Raw genomic sequence first — 25,533 nt, forward strand, 5'->3', positions numbered from 1 at the left:
ATTAAGAAATAAAAAGTGAAAGCAATGTAAGATGCTGGATTTGATTCTGTTCTGGGAAAAACCAATATAAATGACATTATTTGGACAAATGTAGAAACTGAATATGTTCTGTGGAGTCAACAACAGTATTGAATCAAAGTAGAATTTTTTGATTTTAATAAATGTACTGTGCTTATGATGTAAAAGCATGCCTTTGTTCTTAAGAAACACACAGTGAAATAGATCAATTTCCAACTCTTAAATTTGTTATATTATCTTTCCAAGTTCAGAGAAAAACTCTTAGTTACTCACATTTTATAAAAACTCAATGTGGTAATATACCCCCCAAAATACAAGTAACTAGATTTCAAAGGTTCTTAAAGAACCTATTCTAGCAAAAAGTTCCTAAACAAAAATGAGAAATCTGCAATTTATCTCTGATCATAGACTCAAATGGCAACTAAAACAATTCAAGTTTTAAGGGTCTCACAGATTAGTACAAACAAATTGGCTAAAGTATTCCTAAATAATAATGTACAATAGGTTCCACATTGTATTGCTATTGGTAGACCATTCTCCATGGTCTGGGTCCTTTTAGTGAAGGTATTTACAGTCAAGTTAAGAGTGTTTGTATAAGGAAACATCCAAGGATAGTAAAGCTCAGAGGCAGCTCCCTCCCTGGAGACAATTCAGGGTAGGAAAGATAAAGAGCTCTCCTTCACTTCCCCAGAGAAGATGTGCTTACATTCCAGAGTAAAGATAAGGTCTCTCTCCCCAGATGGGAGGATGCACAGGTCACCAGCAGACCTGAGTTTTTAAAATTTGGAGTTCTTCTTTTGTAATACCACTGCATATGCAGGTACCATCTGTCCCTCACCATGTTACCCTGCTGGTACTGAGGCTCTGGTAATTGATGCATGATGTTGCTCTAGCTGCTGTTTCTGCTGTCAATGATAAACTATCTTTGCCTCTGACCCAGAGGCTGTTTTCTGTCAATAAATATACACACAAAAATGTGGCAGGCTAATTAACTAGCTTGTAAGAGGGAAAATCTCAAAACCTGCAGAGTTTCTGACTTAGTTGCTGCTTGATACATTCTTCAAGAGTAGAACAATCAATAATCAACGGAAAAATAGGACTACTCAGTTAACTAAACCTGATTACACTGATCCTTGGGACTTCTCCTGGTTAGACTTAGGCCAACTAGGATATTGGACAGCGAGTGATTTACAAATATTTTGTATAATAATTGTAATTGTTTTTGTTTTTCTCCTTCTTTGATGTCTAATATCAGGTACTTAAATGTTGCTGCAGAGCCATTGTTCTGGGGCACTATTCAACTAACAATCTGCTTCACAAAGAGTCTGAGGCTCTCATGGTCTCAGCTTGGGGCTGAGTTTGACCAAAAGGATAGAATTGAGAAATTCTAACAAAAAAATGGTACAGACTTGGCATAACCCAGATGGGAGTATTCCTAAATGATGACAAACAGAATACAGAAAATGTCTTTTACACATGTCACAAATTAAACAGCTAATGTCTTCTGGAGAAGCCATAAATAACTAAAACTGTTTTAGTTGATGATTCATACAGCTGCCCAAGAGCAAATACCCTGATCTTTGCTAGCTGCTAACTTATTAGCATCTTACCCAGTGAGAGGAAAACACAAAGTTTATTATTTAGAAAGTGTCTGTGGTTTTTCTTTTTCTGCTTTTTCCTTTTCTCATATATAAATTCTGTTTTCATATTTGTTAGATAAAATCATCTATTATTGGTTTACTCTGTATTCAACTAAACAACATGGTAATAATTAACTATGTCTTCAAGTTATTCTTTGACAGATAGTAATAAAGCACCGTTCTTTCTAGCCCTGGGATACAACACTGTCTCATATTGTTTCTCTACATCCTAGATAAATAATCCATTTCTTAAAACTCCTCAAATTATTCTATTTTGAATATGTCATGTGTATCCTGCTCTGAGTCTAAAAGATACATTTTACATTTGTTAATACACTTAGTCCTTTTAACATTTTATCCTCATTTTGCAGATAAGGAAACTGAGCACAGGAAAGTTTAAGTAACATTTCTAAGATCCAGCAGCTAGAAAGAAGAATTAGGATTTGAATCCCAAAGAATCTGACTCTAGCATTTACGCTCTTCAACTCTACAGATTATTTTAGTTTAAAAAAAAAAAAGAACAACAGAGCTCTCCGCGAAGCCTAACCATCAAAGCTCTATGGTTCTGTATCCTCTGGAAATTATGGGAAGAAGAAGAGCTGATAATAATAGAGCTGACTCAATATCATTCCTTTGATCTTTGGAATAAAAGTGAAATAATCACATTTAATTTTCTCATTACATTCCTTCAATGACTTTAATTTCTCAACCTCTTTTTTCCATGAACTTTGTTCTCTCTTGCTGCATTCTATCAATTTCTAATTTTACTCTTCTTAATGACTTTCAAGTCAGAGTATACTATATACCTTCATTAATACATACCCTGACTAGAATATAAATTGAATGAGGGCAGGAATTTTGCCCCCTGCATTCTAGGGAGTGATTATTCTCAAAGGTTCAAGCTTTTCTAACTATTTCTGGTATCTAATGATTCTCACCAACTCACACGGCTAAACTCCTAAGGAAGGTATTTTTCAGAGACATGGCACCAAGTTTTCTTCTTGTTTATTTTTTTAAGTTTTAAAAAATTATACTTGAAAATATTCTTAATTTAAAAACTTCAAACAATAAATATAAAAGTCCGCTTTAATCAACCCACTATATGCCAATCCCCTTTTCAGAGATTACTGCCATTAACAGTTTTGTTTATATCCTTCTTGCCCTTTATCTATGTTTTAACAAGCAAATATTTGTTCTATAACTTTCTTGTTTTCACTAAAATATGTCTAAGAGATATTTCCTTGTTTGTATTCTTTAACTATTGCATTGTATTCTATGACAAAAATAATATGTTTTCTAGAAAAGTATCTTCCTATTTATGGACATTTACATATGTTGCAAATATTTTGCTATTACATATAATGATGCAAGGAATATCCTTCTACAAACATTGTGCATAAGTGAGAGTCTCCAGAAATTGTAAAAACTTCACTAAGATTAGAATTTCAGGGTCAAAAGATATGCTTAGTTTTATTTGAAAAGATAAAATATATGGATATAAGAGGATCCCTTTCCTCACAGTATGGTTAACAGAAAATATTAGCAATCCTTAAAAATTTGCCCATATAGGGGCTGGCCCCGTGGCCAAGTGGTTAAGTTCGCGCGCTCCGCTGCAGGCGGCCCAGTGTTTCGTTGGTTTGAATCCTGGGCGCGGACATGGCACTGCTCATCAGACCACGCTGAGGCAGCGTCCCACATGCCACAACTAGAAGAACCCACGACAAAGAATACACAACTATGTACCGGGGGGCTTTGGGGAGAAAAAGGAAAAAAATAAAATCTTTAAAAAAAAAAAATTTGCCCATATAATAGGTAAAAATTGGTATTCTTTCATTTTTTCCTTGTTACTAGTGAAGCTAAGAATATTTGCAAGTTTATTGGCCATTTGTTTTTCTTCCTGTGTGAACTGCCTGTTTATATGCTTTGTTTATTTTTTGACTGGGTTATTTTTTTCTTATCAATGTGTAGGAATTTAAAAAATGTATTCTGGATAATTACAGCATATCAAAGATAAACAAATGTTGCACAGTGTAAGTAATAGCCTAAATCTTGATTTTTAAAATTTTACTATATATTTTGGTAATTATCCTATGTAAACTCATATTTGTGTGTACTCTAATTTATTTACCTAGAATTTTGTTGATAGACAGTTAGGTTGCTTCTAGTCTTTTGCTAACAATACAATAATGATTATCCTTCATAAGTTACTTTGCACTTAAATACTGAGTATATTTATGGGATAAATTTCTAAAAATAAACTTAATGGAAAAAATTTTCTTATACTTTACACTTTTATTCAGGTATAACATATATAAATAGAAGTGTACATAATTGTACACTTCAATGAATTACTGTGATGTGAACAACCCCACGTAATTAAAATTAGGTCAAGAAATAAAACATTATCAGCAACTGCATGTCCTCCCAATTATTACTCTTCTCTCCTCCCCGCAAAACATAACTTCCTATATCAAAAATCAGTTTTGCATGTTTTTGATAGATGTTTGTCTTCTTTCTTATATATTGTTGCATATAAATGTAGTTCATTTATTTTCATTGCTATAGAATTCAATTGGACTAATATACTATAATTTATTCCGTCTACTCTGATGGACATTTAATTATTTGTAGTTTGGAACTATGATAAATATAATAGTGCCATTGCAAATAATGCTACTGTCTTTTGGTGCACATGTGCTTCCATTTTGTTGGGTATATATCTAGATATGAAACTTTTGGGTTGTAGGGAATGCATATATATGTATGCTAAAATGGAGTAAATAAAGCTAACAATTTTATAAAGTCAAGTCATCAATTTACCCTCAGCAGTAGTGTGTGAGAGTTCCTGCTACTAAATATCTTTGCAAAACCTACCAACATTACTAATGGGGTTGTATATCTTTTCATATATACATGAAAAAAATATTTTTCATTTAGATAACCTCTTTTCTGACATTTGTTCAAATTTCTTCTGCATTTTTTTCTACTAAGTTGTTTGTCTTTTTCTTATTGGTGATTCATGAAACTCTTTATACTCTGGATATAAGCCCATTGTCAGATGCAGTTAATCCAAATATCTCTTCCTTGTCCTGCCATTTCACTTTCCTAATGGTACCTTTTTTCCAGGTTCTTAACGTTTCCTTATGGTTAATACTTTTTGAGTAATGTTGAAGAAATATTTCTTTAACCCAAGTGTTATGAAGATATTCTCCTCTAATATCTTCTAGAATCTGTGTATAGTGGGAGAGAAGAGTCAGATCCAATTTTTTATATAATCTTTCAATTGACTTTGTATTATTTATGGGGGGGGGGGCTGCGGTGGGAACCAGTCATTTCCCCCATTGATCTGTAGAAATGGTTTAGTTATATATGCCTGGATCTATTTCTGGGTTCTTTATTCTGTCCATTGGTCTATTTGTCTATCTATTCTGTGCCAATGAAAACACTGTCATGACTAAATAGCTTTATTTAATAAGTCTTGTCTTCTAGTAGAGCAAAGCTTTTCTTCAATACTGTCTTAGCTAGTTGTGGCCCTTTGCATTTCTCTATAAATTTTAGAACCAGCTTTAAACTTCAAGGAAAAAAATCTACTGAAATTTTTATTGGTATTGTGGTATATCTACAGATCAATTTGGGAAAAACTGACATCTTTATACTATTATTGAATTTTCCATCCCATCATTTAGGTTCTTTATCTTAAGTTTTATAGTTTTCTGTGTAGAGGTTGTGAACATCTTCTATTAGATGCATTCCTAGATCTTTTACTATTTTTATTTTATTGTAAATGGAATCTTTATTTTTATACAATTTTAGTTTCTAATTATTTTTTAAGTATATGGAAACATATTTTAACATTGACTTCATAGCCAGCAATTCTGTTAAACTCAATTACTAATTCAAATAATTTATCTAACTATTTAGATGCTCTACATACACAATCATAATTTTTTTCAATTTCCTTCTTTTCTAATTCACGTAACTTTGATTTATTTTCCTTTCTATATTGCCCTGGCTAGGTTCTCTGGTACAACGTGAATAGAAGTGGTGATAGCAGCCATTCTTATCTTGTTTTTAATTTAGAGGTAAGTTTTCAACATTTTACTATAAAGTATGAATGATATTTGCTGCTGTGTATTAGATTAAGGAAATTTCCTTCTTGTTTAAATTAGTTAATTGTTTATTTTTAAATCATGAATACATATTGAATTTAATCTAATGTTCTTGCTTTTCACATTTCATGGCTTAATCATATGCTTTTCTACTCTATCCTGTTAATGTGATGAATTACACTGGTTCATTTTAAATGTTAAATGTTGCATTCTTGTTGTAAACCAAACTTGTTTATAATATGTAATATTTTTATTGCTATATTTATTTATATTTTGGTTGGAATTTTTATATCTATGTTCATGCATGATATAAACTTATAATTTTCACCTTCTGTAATGCCCTTTTTAAGTTTTAGCATCAAGTTATGTTTGCCTCATAAAATGAGATTAATGTGATCTTTTCCTTTAAAATTCTCAGAAAAATTTTGTGTAATACTGGTATTACCTATTTCTTAAAACTTTGGTGGAATTTATATGGGTAACCACTTGAGCTGGAGTTTTTTGGCAGTTGAATATATCTATGAAGCAGTTGTCCAAGCTGTCTTTCTCAGACAAGTGTAGGTTCTTCAGAGGTTCTATAGGGATTGTTACTCCCACAGTTACTTTACATGGGAAATATGCTCTTTAACTGACTTATTCTAACAAACTTCAGCTCCTGAATCTGGCGATATACTTTCATGGCCTCTTAATTAGACATCCATTTGCCTTTATAGGTCAATCTCTTACATAAGGAACCCTGAAAATGGCTTGAGCTCAGTCATTTTCCATGGTAACTAGTGGGGCTGTAGGACAAGCATATATTCCTGCCATATCAAATAACAGGTTTATCAGCTGTCTCACACTCCCTTCCTCTCCTCCCTTCCTGTCAGCTTTTTTATCAAAGAATTTTTCAGTCAAGAAGGAAGCTCCTCACATGGACAAAGAGAACAGATTAGTGGTTACCAGAGGAGAGGAGGGGGTGGTGGGTGGGCACAAAGGGTGAAGTGGTGTACCTATAATATGACTGACAAATAATAATGTACAATTGAAATTTCACAAGGTTGTAAACTATTGTAACCCCTGTCAGATGGCTTCAAAGAGTTCTTTTAGAGCTCACCAGACTTAGCTTAGGGGCAGACTGGGAATTATAGAAATAGAGTCAAACATATTTAGAAAATGTACCATTTGATAAAAGATAATTCCAAATTTAGAGGAAAAAGATAAAGTATTCAGGAAGTGGTATTGGCACAACTCTTAGTCATCAGGAAAGAAATATAGTTTAATCCCTGTTTCATACCCTATACCTAAATAAATCCCAGATAGATTAAAGACTTAAATATATTATAGAAACAATATATCGGAAGAGAATATGATAATTTTTTATTATCTTGAATTGAGGAAGGCTTTTCTAAGTATGACACAAAATTCAGATCTAGAAGAAGAAAAAATAGAATTACTTAATTTTTAAAAAATTTACACATGGAAAAAAATCCTAAATAGTCACAAAGCACAGAAAAGCAGGGAAAATATTTACAAGTTACATCACAGAGAAAGCTAACTGCCCTACTATGTAAACAGTTTTCACAAAACTATAAGAGAAAGACCAACAACTACAGAAAAATGGACAAAGAATATAAACAGAAATGTCACAGTTCAGGAAAAGATGTTCAGTTTCACTTAAGATGTGAGAAAAGTCTATCAATATTATAATAACTTTCTTCCACTTAACAAAATGACAGGATTAAAAGTTTGGTTATACACTATTGTTAGAAAGGTTGTGGGGAATCAGGCATTCTTCTAAATTGCTGGTAGGAGTACAATTTTACACAACTTCTATGGAGGGCTACAACCTAGGAATAAGAATTAATTAGAATTAAATTAGCTTTTAAAGGAAATACAATCCAAATTTCAAAGATAGGATATCTGATTGGATTATGTTGTTCTGAACCTTCTTCTACCTCTTAGCTTCTCAACCTGTCAGAGGAAATGTAAATACTTTTTGGAGGATGATAAACATCATGTATAACCTCAAATTATCTCTATAACATTTATACAGTCATGCACTGTATAACAATGTTTCAGTCAATGATGAGCTGCATGTACAATGGTGGTCCCATGAGATTAGTACCATATAGCCTAGGTGTGTAGTAGGCTATACCATCTAGGTTTGTGTAAGTACACTCTATGATGTTTGCACAATGATGAAATTATTTAAGGACACATTTCTCAGAATGTATCCCCATCGTTGAGTGACACGTGACTATATACATGATGGTATATAATGTTCAACTACAAAAAAAAGAAACAAAACCAAAAAGCAAACCTAGATTACATGAAAACAATATAATGTGACCAAAAACCAAGACAAATAATAAACTAATAAGAGATATAGAGTTCTCAAACATATATTTAAAATGACTATATTCAACATTTTCAAGGAAATAAAAGACAAGAGTGATAATTTAGGAAGATAACAGGAAGATTTAGGAAAAAAAAAATGTAAGGTCTAGAACTGAAAATAACTGAAATTGAATTCCATGGATAGATCTAGCATCAGATTAGATACAGTTGAAGAGAGAATTAGTGAATACTAAAAGATAAGACGTATCCAAAATGAAACACAAGAAGGAAAAAAGATAGAAAATATAAAAACAAACAAAATAAGTGTAATAACATCCTAACAACATTAAAAATGGGAATACTATCACAAGTTTGACATCAAGGAAGAAGAAATAACCACAGTTTATCCTGAAATCATTGATTTTCTTAAACCATTTTCAATCTAATAAAAATCCAGATAAGAGATTCTTTCCACTTCTAGGACTTCAAGAAGCATTTAAATATATCAAACATATTAAATAAATAAAACAAATTAGAAAAGAATGCTTAGCTACTTACATTCCATATGCTGAGCTTACAGCAAGACTAGTAATCTGTTGGGGAGGTTCACCATCCACCCACACCAACTGAATAACAAGTTCTGCTTGATACCCTGGAGGCATCCGCACTGGTCGTGTCTTAACACTAGAACAAAAAGAAAACGTAGTTCTATCACATACAGTTTAAATAAGTATGCTCACGCTCCTCTTCAGAAGTTACATAGAATCTTCTTACAGAAATATATACATCAGGCTTTGAGGGCAGTATGCAGGTGAACAGTGTCTTCTAGTTTTCTCAAAATACATCAAGCCACTTTTGATTGCTTAGTTTTCTTTTTAAGGAGCTTTTAGTCAGTCAGGTCCACAAATCCAGCTGTCCCTATCACATTTTTCTTTTGCGAATAGTATTTATAATTATTTTTATTACTTAATTATTTTTCTTACATAATACTTGTTACATATACGTAAGTTATAATGTGTAACAACAGAAAGAATGACCATTAATCTACCACCCAACTTAAGAGTTCAACATATCCAAAACCTGAATTCCTTCTCTTTTCTTCTAAATTTGCTCCACCTGCAGGCTTCTCTATTTCATTTGATAGCAACTCCTTTCTTTTCAGTTATTCAGTTAAAAAACCTTAACATCATCCTTGACTAATATCCTTCTCTCATACCTCACATCCAATCAATTATCAAATTCTGTTGGTGCTACCTTCAAAATATATCCAAAATCTGACCACTTTTTTACTTCTCTACTGCTACAAACCTAATTGAAGTTGACAAGTAAAAATACAGGATATCCACTTAAGTCTGAATTTCAAATAAACAGTAAGAACTTTTTTTTTTTTTACTATAAGTGTGTCCTATGCAATATTTGGGATATACTAATACTAAAAAATTTATTGCTTATCTGAAATTTAAATTTAAAGGATCCTGTATTATTATTTGATGAATCTGCCAGATTTTAATATCATCTCTATTTAGGTGCAATAGCCTCCTTACTGGTCTCCTGGCTTCTACCTTTCCCTTCCACCCTAAAATCCATTTTACACATAGACACCAAAGTAATCAATTTATAATTTGAGAAAGAGGTGTCAAGAGGAAATAGGTGGACTCTGAACTCACCTCCTCCCATGGACACAACGAATTTACAGCTATTCTGGGAACAAATACCCCTGAGAGCGAACTGAAAACTGGATAAAAAGAACTCCCACAAAAAGGGACAGTCCTGACTGCAGTGGAAGAGGGAGAAATTCCTTTCTGGAGTGAAAAAAATCCACCTCTGCAAGCCACAGCACTTCATGGCCAGCCAGAAGCAATCCTAAGGCACATGGCCTTCCCTGGAGGAGTGGGGGACCTGAACAGGGGAGCTTTACCACTATAGGCTTCCTCTGGACTCAGCACAACCAAGACGAGTGTCATAATATCTGGCTTTGCTGGCTCTTAACTGCAAGGGGAACACCCCAGAAAAGCTATCAGACATAAGGGGAAAAAGCCAGCTCTTAAAGGACCTAGGCATAGATTTAATCATTTTGGAAAGCAACCTAAAATCACCAGAAAGAAAGGTGCACAGTCTTTTGGTGAAAAGAGACTCACCTGATAGTCTCTGAGTGCATCTCAATGAGATGTGAGACTCTCCAGGGACTGAGACATTCATGGCAGCCATTATTGTGACCTAGTATAGGTGTTCTGACACAACACTGGCAGACACCATTGGAGTTCTTCCCCTCGCCTTTTAGCCCAGGGTCTGCCCCACACACTAGAGCAGCAATTTAATCCAGCTCAGCCAGGGCAGGCAGCCCACCCTAGGAACTGGTCCCACCCAACAGTAAGCCCTTGGGCAACTTGTGGGCCTGCATAGGCTGGGTGCCTGCATCCTTTGCAGCCGAGTGAATGGGTCTGCCTCTGAGGGGCCTGCAAGGAGCAGGTGGAATGCGTGGGGTGTTGGTGGAATGTGTGGGGCCTCTGCAGGGGGGCTACTGTGTACACTTCAGGGAGTCAGGGTGTGCACATGGGACAGGACTGTGTTGAAGGTGTGTGTGGCCCTGTGGATGATGGGGCATGGCAGCTGCAGAAGACTTGTGTTTCTCCAACAGCCACATAGCATATCGGCCCCACCTTCTAAAGCCTGAAACAAATGAGTGCTCCCATGCCTGGGGTGAGCCAGACTCAGCTGCAATCCTGAAAGAGATGACAAGAGTCTTTCAGGACAAACGCCTACAGAAATTGTAAGCCCCTGAGCCTAGCAACCAGCCACACTGGGGGCCTACTCACTTAACTGAAAAACTGCAACAGGAATGTGCTATTAGACCTTGCAGCCAACTGTGCTGAGGCTACCCATGCCCAATAAAGTGACCGAAGGATCCATAGCAGCCACACACAGCTGAGCATTATGACCAGCCGGTCTAGGGAGATCCTAGCTTCCCTGGGCACATGCAGCAAGAGCAACCCTGCCACAACACAAGGACACACAAGCCCACATAGGGGACACTCCTCGAACATTTGGAAGTGGTGATGAGAGAGAAGCACACTGCTCAGGCTCATAAGGCATCTCTTACATAAGGCCACCTCCTCAAGATCAGGAGACACAGCTGACTCACCTAATACATAGATAGAAGCACAGAGAAAGAAGCAAAATGAGGAGGCAAAGGAATACATTCGAAGTAAGGGAAGAGGACAAAACACCAGAAAAAGAAATAAATGAAATAGAAATAATCTACCTGACAAAGCACTCAAACTAATAGTCATAAAGATGCTCACTGATCTTAGGAGAAGAATGGATAAACTCAGTAGGAACTTCTACAAAGAACTGGAAAATACCAAGAACAAATCAGAAATGAAGAATACAATATTGGAAATGAAAAATTCACTAGAGGGACTCAATACCAGAATAGATGATACAGAAGAACAAATCAGCAAGCTGGACAAAAGACTAGAGGAAATCACCCAAGTTGAACACAAAAAAGACAAAAGAATTAAAAAGGATGAAAATAGTCTAAGGGACCTCTTGGACAACATCAAGAACACTAACATTCATATTATAGGTGTCCCAGAAGGAGAAGAGAGAGACAAAGGGGCAGAAAATCTATCTGAAGAAATAATAGCTCAAAACATTCCTCACCTAAGGAAGGAAAGAGACATCCAGGTATAGGAAGCAGAGAGAGCACAAAACAAAAAAAAACCCAAAAAGGCCAATACCCAATACACATTATAATTAAAATGTCAAGAATTAAAAATAAAGAGAGAATCCTAAAAGCTGCAAGAGAAACGAAACAAGTTACAGAAAAGGAAACACCATAAGGCTATAAGCTGAAGTCTCAGCAGAAACCTTACAGGCTAGAAGGGAGTGGCACAATATATTCAAAGTGCTAAAAGGAAAAAACCTACAACCAAGAACACTCTACCCAGGAAGGTTATCATTCTGAAGGAAGGAGAGATAAAGAGTTTCCCAGACAATCAAAAATTAAAGGAGTTTATCACCAAGAAACCAGTTTTACAAGAAATGATAAAGGGACTTATTTAACTGGGAAAGAGAAGACCACAAATAGGAATAAGAAAGTTATCAGAAAAAACAAAAGGCAATAAAATCACTAGTAAGGGCAAAATACAGTAAAGGTAGCAGATCAACCATCAATGAAGATAACATGAAGGTCAAAAGACAAAAGTACTAAAATTACCTATTTCCATGATAAGAGGGTAATGGATACACACACACACACACAAGAGGTTAAATATGATATCAAAAACTTAAAATGTGGGAGGAGGGGAGTAAAAGAGTAGAGCTTTTAGAAGGAGGTCAAACTAAAGAGACTATCAACTTAATATAGATAGCTATTACCTAGGTTATTACATATGAATCTCACAGAAACCTATAATAAATACACAAAAAATTAAGAGAAAGGAACCCAAACATAATACTGAAGAAAGCCATCAAACCACAAGGGAAGAGAGCAAGAGAATGGAACAGAGAAGAACTGCTAAAACATGCAGGAAAAAAGTAACAAAATGGCAATAAGTACATACTTATCAATAGCTACTTTAAATGTCAATGGGATAAATGCTCCAATCAAAAGGCATAGGGTGGCCGACTGGATAAAAAAACAAGACCCATATATATGCTGCCTAAAAGAGACACACTTCAGACCTACAGACATTCACAAATTAAAAGTGAAGGGATGGAAAAAGATACTCCATGCACATGGCAATGAAAAGAAAGCTGGGGTAGCAATACTTATACCAGACAAAATAGGATTTAATACAATAACTATAACAAGAGACAAAGAAGGGCACTACATAACGACAAAGGGAACAATCCAACAAGAGGATATAACACTTGTAAATATCTATGCACCCAACATAGGAGCTCCTAATATATAAAGCAATTATTAAGAGACATAAATGGAGAAATTGTAAAACAATAATTGTAGGGGACTTTAACACTCCACTTACACCAATGGATACATCATCCAAATAGAAGATCAATAAGGAACCATTGGCCTTAAATGATGCATTAGACCAGACAGACTTAGTATATGTGTAGACACACACACAGAATAGTCCATCCAAAAACCACAGAATACACATTTTTTTCAAATGCACATGGAAAATTCTCCAGGGTTGATCACATATTAGGCCACAATTCAAGTCTCAATAAATTCAAGAGGACTGAAATAATACCAAAGGTATGACCACAAAGGTATGAAAGTACAAATAAAGTTCAAGAAGAAAATCAGAAAAGCCACAAATATGTGGAGATTAAACAAAATGCTACTGAACAACGATTGGGTCAAAGAAGAAATCAAAGGAGAAATCAAAAAATACCTGGAGACAAATGAAAATGAAAATACGACATGCCAAAATTTATGGGATACAGCAAAAGTGGTTCTAAGATGGCAGTTTATGGCAATACAGGCCTACCTCAACAAACAAGAAAAATCACAAATAAATACTCTAACAGTGCACCTAAAGGAACTGGAAAAAGAGCAAACAAAGCCCCAACTCAGTAAAAGGAAATAATAAAAATTAGAGCAGAAATACATGAAATAGCGATTAAAAAGAAATAGAAAAAAATCAATGAAACTAAGAGCTGGTTCTTTGAAAAGATAAATAAAATTGACAAACTTTTAGCTAGACTCACCAGGGAAAAAAGAGAGAAGGGTCAAATAAATAAAATCAGAAATGAAAGAGGAGAAATTACACAGACACCTCAGAAATGCAAAAGATTATAAGAGAATACTATGAAAAGCTATATGCCAACAAATTGGATAATCTAGAAGAAAAGCATAAATTCTTAAAATCATACATCCTTCCAAAACTGAATCAAGAAGAAATAGAGGGTTTGAATAGACCAATCACCAGTAAGGAGATTGAAACATTCATCAAAAACCTCCAAAAAATAAAAGCCCAGGACCAGATGGCTGCCCTGGTGAACTCTACCAAACGTTTAAAAGAAGACAATATCTATCCTTCTCAAACTCTTCCAAAAATTGAAGAGGAGGGGAAGCTTCCTAACTCATTCTTTGAAGCCAACATTATCCTGATAGCAAAACCAGACAAGGACAACACAAAAAAAGAAAAATTACAGTCCAATATCACTGATGAACATTGATACAAAAATTCTCAACAAAATACTAGCAAATCAAATACAACAACACATTAAAAAGATCATACACCATGAGAAAGTGGGATTTATTTCAGGGATGCAGGGACAGTTCAACATCTGCAAATCAATCAACGGGAGACACCACATTAACAAAGTGAAGAATAAAAATCACATGATCATCTCAATAGATGCAGAGAAAGCATTTGACAAGATACAGCATCCATTTATGACAAAAACTCTGAGTAAAATGGGTATAGAAGGAAAGTACCTCCACATAATAAAGGCCAGATATGAAAAACCCAGAGCTAATATCATTCTCAAGGAGAAAAACTGAAAGCTATCCCTCTAAGAACAGGAACCAGACAAAGATGCCCACTTTCACCACTCCTTTAACACAGTATTGGAAGTCCTAGCCATAGCAATCTGGCAAGAAAAAGAAATAAAAGGGTTCCAAATTGGAAAGGAAGAACTGAAACCGTCACTACTTCCAGACGACATGATTTTATATATTGAAAACCCAAAAGAATCCACAAAAAAACTTTTAGAAATAATAAATGAATATGATAAAGTTGCAGGATACAAAATCAACATAAAAAATCAGTTGTGTTTCTACACACTAACAATGAAGTAGTAGAAAGAGAAATTAATAATAAAATCCCATTTACAACTGCAACAAAAAGAATGAAATACCTAGGAATAAAATTAACCAAAGGGGTAAAAGATCTCTACACTGAAAACTATAAAACATTGTTGAAAGAAATTGAAGAAGACACAAAGAAATGTAAAGATATTCCATGATCTTGGATTGGAAGAATTAACATAATTAAAATGCCCATACTTCCTAAAGCAATCTACAGATTCAATGCAATCCCTATCAAAGTTCCAACATTTTTCACAGAAATAGAACAAAGAATCCTAAAATTTATATGGAACAACAAAAGACCCTGAATAGCCATGGGAACCCTCAGGAAAAAGAACAAAGCTGGAGTTCAGAATATACTACAAAGGTATAGTAACCAAAACAGCATGATACTGGCACAAAAACACACGCACAGATCAATGGAACAGAATTGAAAGCCCAGAAATAAACCCATACATCTATGGACAGCCAGTTTTTGACAAAGGAGCCTAGAACATACAAGAGAAAGGAGTCTCTTCAATAAATGATGCTGGGAAAACTGGACAGCTACGTGCAAAAGAATGAAACTAGACCACTGTCTTACATCATACACAAAATTAACTCAAAATGGATTAAAGACTTGAATGTAAGACCTGGAGCCATTAAACTTCTAGAAGAAAACATAGGCAGTATGCTCTTTGACATCAGTCTTAGCAGTATAATTTTCAAGTGCCATGTCTGACTGGGCAATGGACACAATAGAAAAAATAAACAAATGGGACTACATCAAACTAAAAACCTTCTGCACAGCAAAGGAAACCATCAACAAAATGAAAAAACCTAACAATTGGGAGAATATATTTGCAAACCATATATCTGATAAGGGGTTAATATCCAAAGTATATAAAGAACTCAAACATTTCAACAACAAAAAAACTAACAACCCAATTAAAAAATGGGAAAAAGATCCGAACAGACATTTCTCCAAAGAATATATATAGATGGCCAACAGCATATGAAAAGATGTTCAACATCATTAACTATCAGGGAAATGCAAATCAAAACTACAATGAGATATGACTTCACTCCTGTCAGAATGTCTATAATTAACAAGACAGGAAACAAGTGTTGGAGAGGATGTGGAGAGAAGGGAACTCTCACTGGAGTGAAAACTGGTGCAGCTGCTGTGGAAAACAGTATGGAGATTCCTCAAAAAATTAAGAATAGAACTACCATAATCCAGTTATTCCACTCTTGGTTATTTATCCAAAGAACATGAAAACATGAATGCATAAAGATACATGCACCCCTATGTTCACTGCAGCATTATTCACAATAGCCAAGACTTGGAAGCAACCTAGGTGCCCATCAAAAAACAAATGGATAGAGAAGATGTGGTATATATACACAATGGACTACTTAGCTATAAGAAATGATGAAATCCAGCCATTTGTGACAACATGGATGGATCTTGAGGGTCTTATGCTAACTGAAATAAGTCAGAGGGAGAAAGCCAAATACCGTATCATCTCATTCATAAGTAGAAGATAAAAACAATGACAATCACATAGAGATAGAGATTGGACTGGTGGTTACCAGAGGGGAAGGTGGGGAGAGGGGAGGGGGAAAGGAGTGATTAGGCACATGTGTGTGGTAATGGATTGTAATTAGTCTTTGGGTGGTAAACATGATGTAATCCACATAGGAATTGAAATTTAATGATGTACACCTGAAATTTATATAATGCTATAAACCAATGTTACTACAATAAAATAACAATAAAAGATAAATAAAATAAAATTTGTCTGATCATGTCACTTCTTTATTCAAAACCCTATAATGACTCCTCATTTAATTATGATTAAAAGCCAAGGTCCTTACAATGGCCTATAATTGGCCCTCTATTATCTCTTTGACTTTATCTCCTACTATCCTCCCTGTTACCCTCACCTTTCTCCCTTTGTTCTGACTACACTGACCTCCTTATATGTGAGGCACTTCAAATCTTTTGCTCTAGCTGTTCCTTCTTCCTGGAACACTTTTCCACCAGATATGCTTCAGCTAACTCCCTCATTTATTTTTTTGTTTAAATCTCACCCTCTTAATGAGGCATATGATGACCATTCATTTTATACACTAGGAAGAACAACAGCAAAAAAAAAAAAAAAATCAAATAATTGCACAAATGCACATATTGATAAGAATGGGCAGATGTTTATTTCACTGGCTCTTCTCTCTTATTCCTTTCTTTTAAATTTTTAAAATTTTGTAGAAAAATGTTTATGTCATTAGAGGACTCACACTTTAATAACGGGTCTTCTTAGTTAATAAACAAATCAATCTACAGTGATTTCTTGAGCTTTGTTGAACTTCTTGTTCTCTTTCTTGTTTTCATTTTAACAGGAATCAATTACATGAAGTAAAGTGATATGAAGGGAAAATTATGTAAAATTATAACATTACAAAAGTTTTCCATTTGCTAAAATTTTATGATGATGTTTCCTCTTCGTAGATTTTCCTACCAGTCATTTCTGCTTACATTTCCCTTTCTTACTTCATAAGAAATTTTTGGGGGAAAAATCAATGACTATAAAAGTATAGCAACCGCTAATTGTATGGTAAACTAATTTTGCTCCTGAAATCTTATCTTTAAGTTTTCTATAAGTGTTTTCATAAGAAATGAAAAAACTAGTTTTCTAAAGTTCCTTGAGTAGCAGATTCAGATACAGGCATACGTTGTTTTATTGTACTTTGCTTTAGTGCTCTTCACAGATACTGCATTTTTGGCAAATTGAAGGTTTGTGGAAACCCTGTGTTGAGCAAGTCTATTGGCACCATTTTTCTAACAGCATTTTCTCACTTTGTGTCTTTGTGTCACATTTTGGTAATTCTCAAAATATTTCAAAGTTCTTCATTATTATGATATTTATTATGGAGATCTGTGATCTTTGCTTGTACCATTGTAATTGTTTTGGGGCACCACAAGTTGTGTCCATATAAGATGGTGAACTTAACAAACGTTGTGTGTGTTCTGACTACACCACCGACCAGCAATTCTCACATCTCCCTCCCTCTCCTCAGGCCTCCCTATTCCCTGAGACACAACAATATTGAAATTAGGCCATTTAATAATACTACAATGGCTTCTAAGTGTTCCAGTGAAAGGAAGAGTCTCAGGTCTCTCACTTTAAATCAAAAGCTAGAAATGATTAAGCTCAGTGAGGAAGGCACGTCAAAAGTTAAGATAGGCCGAAAGCTAGGCCTCTTGCACCAAACAGTTAGCTAAGTTGTGAAGGCAAAGTAAAAGTTCTTCAAAGAAATTAAAATTGCCACTCCAGTGAACACATGACTGATAAGAACATGAAACAGCCTTATTGATGTTAAGCAGAAAGTTTCAGTGGTCTGGATAGAAGATCAAACCAGCCACAATGTTCCCTTAAGCTGAAGCCTAATCCAGAGCAAGGCCCTGACTCTCATCAATTCCATGAAGGCTGACAGAGGTGACAAAGCTGCAGAAGAAATGTTTGAAGCTAGCAGAGACTGGTTCATGAGGTTTAAGAAAAGAAGCCATCTCCATAACATAAAAGTGCAAAGTGAGGCAGGAAGTGCTGACATAGAAGCTACAGCAAGTTATCCAGAAGATCTGGCTAAGATAATTAATGAAGGGTGGTTACACTAAACAATAATTTTTTCCATGTAGACAAACAGCCTTATATTGGAAGATGCCATCTAAGACTTTCATAGCTAGAGAGGAGAAGTCAATGCCTGGCTTCAAAGCTTCAAAGGACAGACTGACTCTCTTGTTAGGGGCTAAATCAGCTAGTGACTTTAAGTTGAATCCAGTGCTCATTTACCATTCTGAAAATCACAGGGCCCTTAAGAATTATGCTAAAGCATAATTCTGCCTGTGCTCTGATAATGGAACAACAAAGCCTGGATGATAGCACATCTGTTTACAACATGGTTTACTGAATATATTAAGCTCACTGTTGAGACATAATGATCAGAAAAAAAGATTCCTTTCAAAATATTACTGCTCATTCCACCCGGGCAGCAGACAAAACTCTCTGTCTGCCATTAGCGGAGGGGCCACTTCCAGGGTTCACAACTCCAGGAAAGTCCCGGAGAGAGTCCCAGAGGGCGAGGTGACCCCCAGTTGCCATTGCCCGCCCCGTGGGGTAAGGGATTGCCAGAGATCTCGGAGAGGACTGGGGCTGGTGGGAGCTCCAGAGGCTGGCCCTGCAGCCCGGAGGGGAAGCTCCAGAGTTCTGCCTAGGCAGCAGACAAAACTCTCTGTCTGCTATTAGCGGAGGGGCCACACCCAGCATCCACAACACCGGGAGGGTCCCGGAGAGGAGAATATCAGGCAGGGCAGCAGCTGACCAGCTACCACTGAAATCGGGATCTCCGGCTATCCTCCAGACAGGGCAAAGTGCTCCCCGAGTTCCTGGGGAACAGGACTGGGGCTGGGTGGAGTTCCAGCGACCCAGCTCCGTAGCCTAGGGGGAAATCCTACAGGCTCACAGCAGCCTCAGGGAAAGCCTCTGCACAGCACTAGTAGAGAGCACCCAACTGGCAGCCACAAGGCTGGAAGACCCTGGGACAAAAGTAGCTTAACTAGGTGAGCTAACCACAGACTGTAGAAGATGCCAATAGCTCTGCTGTGACCCATAGTGGACAAGTGAGATTTTGTGGGTTCCGACAGTGACGGAGCGGCAAATATAAGTGATCTTACCCCTGGCCGCTGGAAAAGACCATAACACCATTGCAGACCCCAAGGAGGGAGCACGTCTAGGTGGGCTGCAACAGTAGGCACCAACAGCCTGAAGCCCCCCCGTGACGGCCCCCACAGCAGAAGAGGGAATCCAAAGGACCACTGTGACTACAAGGAGGGGCCCAGGCCTGGTTAGCAACTGCGGATAGAGTTCCTGGTTGGTGCAGTATAAACAGCTGCTCCCCCACCACAGAGGCAGAAACAAGTGGAAGGAGCAACTAAACTCTATCTCTATGCAGAGGCACAAATCAACAACATCAAGCGATATGAAAAAATACATTAAATCTCCAGAACAGAAGGAAAATAACAAATACACAGAAAACAATCCCAAAGAAAATGAGATATATAACCTAAATGATGATGACTTCAAAACAGCCATCATTAAAATACTCAATGAATTAAGAGAGAATTCAGATAGACAACTCAACGAGTTCAGGAGCTATGTCACAAAAGAGTTTGATACAATAAAGAAGAACCAAACAGAAATACTGGAAATGAAGAACACAATAGAGGAGATTAAGAAAAATCTAGATGCATTGAACAGTAGGGCCGATAACATGGAGGAAAGAATTAGCAATTTGGAAGATGGCAATATAGAAATGCTGCAGGCAGAGGAGGAGAGAGAAGTAAGACTAAAAAGAAATGAAGAAACTCTCCGAGAATTATCAGACACAATTAGGAGATGCAACGTAAGGATTATAGGTATACCAGAGGGAGAAGAGAAGGAGAAAGGGGCAGAAAGCCTATTCAAAGAAATAATGGGTGAGAACTTCCCAAATCTGGTGAGAGAGATGGATCTTCAGGTGACAGAAGCCAATAGATCTCCAAACTTTATCAATGCAAGAAGACCAACCCCACGGCATATAGTAGTGAAGCTAGCAAAAGTCAACGACAAGGAGAAAATACTAAGGACAGCCAGGCAAAAGAAACTAACCTACAAAGGAACCCCCATCAGGCTATCAGCAGATTTCTCAGCAGAAACTTTACAGGCTAGAAGAGAGTGGAATGATACATTCAAAAATCTGAAGGACCAAAACCTACAGCTGAGAATTCTCTACCCAGCGAAAATATCCTTCAAATACGATGGAGAAATAAAAACTTTCCCAGATAAACAAAAGTTAAGGGAGTTCATTGCCACAAAACCTCCTCTTCAGGAAATCCTCAGGAAAACCCTCATTCCTGAAAAATCAAAAAAAGGAAAGGGACTACAAAACCAAGAGCAGAGGAGATAAGTAGAAGGACAACAACAAAGAGTAGCAGCTCTACATCAGAACAGATTAAACCATGGGACGAGAAACAAAGGAAATTGAAGAAAACCGGAAAACAAGACATAAAATGGTAGTGGTAGGCCCCCACATCTCAATAATCACTCTAAATGTAAATGGATTGAACTCCCCAATCAAAAGACACAGAGTGGCAGGATGGATCAAAGAACAAGACCCAACAATATGCTGCCTCCAGGAAACACACCTCAGCCCCAAAGCCAAACACAGACTCAGAGTGAAGGGATGGAGAACAATACTCCAAGCTAATAATGAACAAAAGAAAGCAGGTGTCGCTATACTAATATCAGACAAGGTAGACTTCAAAGCAAAACAGATAAAGAAAGACAAAGAGGGACAGTATGTAATGATAAAAGGGACTCTCCACCAAGAAGGCATAACACTTATAAATATATACGCACCCAACACAGGAGCACCAAAATTTGTAAAGCAACTCTTAATAGAACTAAAAGAAGACATCAACAACAATACAATAATAGTAGGGGACCTCAACACACCATTAACACCAACGGACAGAACATCCAGACAGAAAATCAACAAGGAAATAATAGAATTAAATGAAAAATTAGACCAGATGGACTTAATAGATATATATAGAACACTTCATCCAAAAACAGCAGGTTACACATTCTTCTCAAGTGCACATGGAACATTCTCAAGGATTGACCATATTTTGGGAAACAAAGCAAACATCAATAAATACAAGAGAGTTGAAATAATATCAAGCATCTTTTCTGATCATAACGCTATGAAACTAGAAATCAACTACAAGAAAAAAGCAGAGAAGGGTGCAAAAATGTGGAGACTAAACAACATGCTTCTGAACAAACAATGGATCATTGAAGAAATTAAAGAAGAAATCAAATATTATCTGGAGACAAATGAAAATGAGAACACGACATACCAAATCATTTGGGATGCAGCAAAAGCAGTTCTAAGAGGGAAATTCATCGCAATACAGGCTCACCTCACTAAACAAGAAAAAGCTCAGATAAGCAACCTCAAACGACACCTAACAGAACTAGAAAAAGAAGAACAAACAGCCCAGAGTCAGTAGAAGGAGGGAAATAATAAAAATAAGAGCAGAAATAAACGATATTAAAAGAAAAAAGACAATAGAAAGGATCAATGAAACAAAGAGTTGGTTCTTTGAAAAAATTAACAAAATCGACAAACCTTTAGCCAGACTCACCAAGAAAAGAAGAGAGAAATCGCAAATAAATAAAATTAGGAATGAGAGAGGAGAAATCACAACAGATACCAATGAAAGACAAGGGATCATAAGAGAATACTATGAAAAACTATATGCCAACAAATTGAACAACCTGGAAGAAATGGACAAATTCCTAGACTCCTACAATCTCCCTAAACTGAATCAGGAAGAAATGGAGAATCTGAATAGGCCAATCACAAGTAAGGAAATAGAAACAGTAATCAAAAACCTCCCCAAAAATAAGAGTCCAGGACCAAACGGCTTCTCTGGAGAATTCTACCAAACATTCAAAGAAGACTTAATACCTATTCTTCTCAAACTGTTCCAGAAAATTGAGAAAGATGGAGTACTCCCTAACACATTCTATGAAGCCAACATCACTCTCATCCCCAAACCTGACAAGGACAACACAAAGAAGGAGAACTACAGGCCGATATCACTGATGAACATAGATGCAAAAATCCTCAACAAAATTTTGGCAAACCGAATACAGCAATACATCAAAAAGATTATACACCATGATCAAGTGGGATTTATACCAGGGACACAGGGATGGTTCAACATCCACAAGTCAATCAACGTGATACACTACATCAACAAAATGAAAAACAAAAACCACATGATCATCTCAATAGATGCAGAGAAAGCATTGGACAAGATCCAACACCCATTTATGATAAAAAACACTCAATAAAATGGGTATAGAAGGAAAGTACCTCAACATAATAAAGGCCACATATGACAGACCCACAGCCAACATCATACTCAATGGACAAAAATTGAAAGCCATCCCTCTGAGGACAGGAACAAGACAAGAGCGCCCACTTTCACCACTCCTATTCAACATAGTACTGGAGGTGTTGGCCAGAGCAATTTGGCAGGAAAAAGAAATAAAAGGAATCCAAATAGCTAACGAAGAAGTAAAACTCTCGCTGTTTGCAGATGACATGATCTTATATATAGAAAACCCCAAAGAATCCATAGAAAAACTATTAGAAATAATCAACAACTACAGCAAAGTAGCAGGGTATAAAATCAACATACATAAATCAGTAGCATTTCTATACACTAACAATGAACTAACAGAAAAAGAACTCAAGAACTCAATCCCATTCACAATTGCAACGAAAAGAATAAAATACCTTGGGATAAACTTAACCAAGGAAGTGAAGGATCTATACAATGAAAACTACAAGACTTTCTTGAAAGAATCTGATGACGACATAAAGAGATGGAAAGACATTCCATGCACATGGATTGGAAGAATAAACATAGTTAAAATGTCCATACTACCTAAAGCAATCTACAGATTCAACGCTATCCCAATCAGAATCCCAAAGGCATTCTTTTCAGAAATTGAACAAAGAATCCTAAAATTCATATGGGGTAACAAAAGACCGCGAATTCCTAAAGCAATCCTGAGCAAGAAAAACAAAGCCGGTGGAATCACAATCACCGATTTCAAAACATACTACAAAGCTACAGTGATCAAAACAGCATGGTGCTGGTACAAAAACAGGTCCACAGATCAATGGAACAGAATTGAAAGCCCAGAGATAAAACCACACATCTATGGACAGCTAATCTTCGACAAAGGAGCAGAGGGCCTACAATGGAGAAAAGAAAGTCTCTTCAACAAATGGTGCTGGGAAAACTGGAAAGTCACATGCAAAAGATTGAAAATTGACCAGTCTTTTTCACCACACACCAAAATAAATTCAAAATGGATCAAAGACCTAAAGATTAGGCCTGAAACAATAAGTCTTCTGGAAGAGAATATAGGCAGTACACTCTTTGACATCAGTTTCAAAAGAATCTTTTCGGATACTATAACTCCTCAGTTGAGGGAAACAATAGAAAGAATAAACAAATGGGACTTCATCAGACTAAAGAGCTTCTTCAAGGCAAGGGAAAACAGGATTGAAACAAAAAAACAGCTCACTAATTGGGAAAAAATATTTACAAGCTACTTATCTGACAAAGGGTTAATCTCCATAATATACAAAGAACTCACACTGCTTAACAACAACAACAAAAAACCCGATCAAAAAATGGGCAGAGGACATGAACAGACATTTCTCAAAAGAAGATATGAATATGGCCAATAGACACATGAAAAGATGTTCATCATCGCTAATCATCAGGGAAATGCAAATCAAAACTACATTAAGATATCACCTTACACCTGTTAGATTGGCAAAACCATCCAAAACCAAGAGTGACAAATGTTGGAGAGGTTGTGGAGAAAAAGGAACCCTCATACACTGTTGGTGGGAATGCAAACTGGTACAGCCACTATGGAAAACAGTATGGAGATTTCTCAAACAGTTAAAAATAGAAATACCCTATGACCCAGCCATCCCATTACTGGGTATCTATCCTAAGAACCTGAAATCAGAAATCTCAAGAGTCCGTTGCACCCCTATGTTCATCGCAGCATTATTTACAATAGCCAAGAAGTGGAACCAACCTACATGCCCAGAAACTGATGATTGGATAAAGAAGATGTGGTATATATACACAATGGAATACTACTCAGCCATAAAAAAAGACAAAATTGGCCCATTCACAGCAACGTGGATGGACCTCGAGGGTATTATGTTAAGCGAAATAAGCCAGTCAGAGAAAGACGAACTCTATATGACTCCACTCATAGGTGGAAGTTAGTATATTGATAAGGAGATCTGATCGGTGGTTACCAGGGAAAAGGGGGGTGGGGGGAAGGCACAAAGGGGGAAGTGGTGTACCCACAACATGACTAACAAAAATGTACAACTGAAATCTCACAAGGTTGTAATCTATCATAACATTAATAAAAAAAAAAAATTACTGCTCATTGACAATGCACCTGGTTACCCAAGAGCTCTGATGAAGATGTACAATGAGATTAATTTTGTTTTCATGTCTGCTAACATAACATCCATTCTGCAGCCCATTGATCAGGGAGTTATTTTGGCTTTCAAGTGTTATTATTTAAGAAACACATTTCAGAAGGCTATAGTTGCCATAGGTAGCGATTCCTGTGACGGATCTGGGGAGAGTAAACTGAAAACCTTCTGGAAAGGATTCACCATTCTAGATGTCATTAAGAACATTCATAATTCATGGGAAGAGACAGAAATATCAACATTAATAGGAGTTTGGAAGAAGTTGATTCAGATCCTCATGATCGACTTTGAGAGATTCAAGACTTCAGTGGAGGAAGTAACTGCAGATGTGGTAGAAACAGCAAGAGAATTAGAATTAGAAGTAGAGCCTGAAGATGTGACTGAATAGCTGTAATCTCATGATACTTTAATGGATGAGGAGTTGTTTCTCATGGATGAGCAAAGAAAGTAGTTTCTTGAGATGGAATCTACTTCTGATGAAGATGCTGTGAAGATTGTTGAAATAACAACAGAAGATTTAGAATAT

The 25,533-nt window shown here is 36.3% G+C and overlaps 1 protein-coding gene across 20 annotated transcripts in view; it reads right to left on the minus strand.

Moving 5' to 3' along the window:
* The window catches only part of STXBP5L (syntaxin binding protein 5L), a 350,864-nt gene that overhangs the window by 110,789 nt on the left and 214,542 nt on the right, over positions 1-25,533 (minus strand). For all 20 annotated transcript variants that reach the window (XM_070583799.1, XM_070583808.1, XM_070583812.1 and 17 more), the window contains one exon: positions 8,645-8,770. In XM_070583799.1, coding sequence (XP_070439900.1) covers positions 8,645-8,770 — 126 coding nt within the window. The remainder of the gene's footprint in view (positions 1-8,644; positions 8,771-25,533) is intronic.

Source organism: Equus przewalskii, chromosome 18 (genome assembly GCF_037783145.1).
Source record: "Equus przewalskii isolate Varuska chromosome 18, EquPr2, whole genome shotgun sequence".
Classification (NCBI taxonomy): Eukaryota; Metazoa; Chordata; class Mammalia; order Perissodactyla; family Equidae; genus Equus; species Equus przewalskii.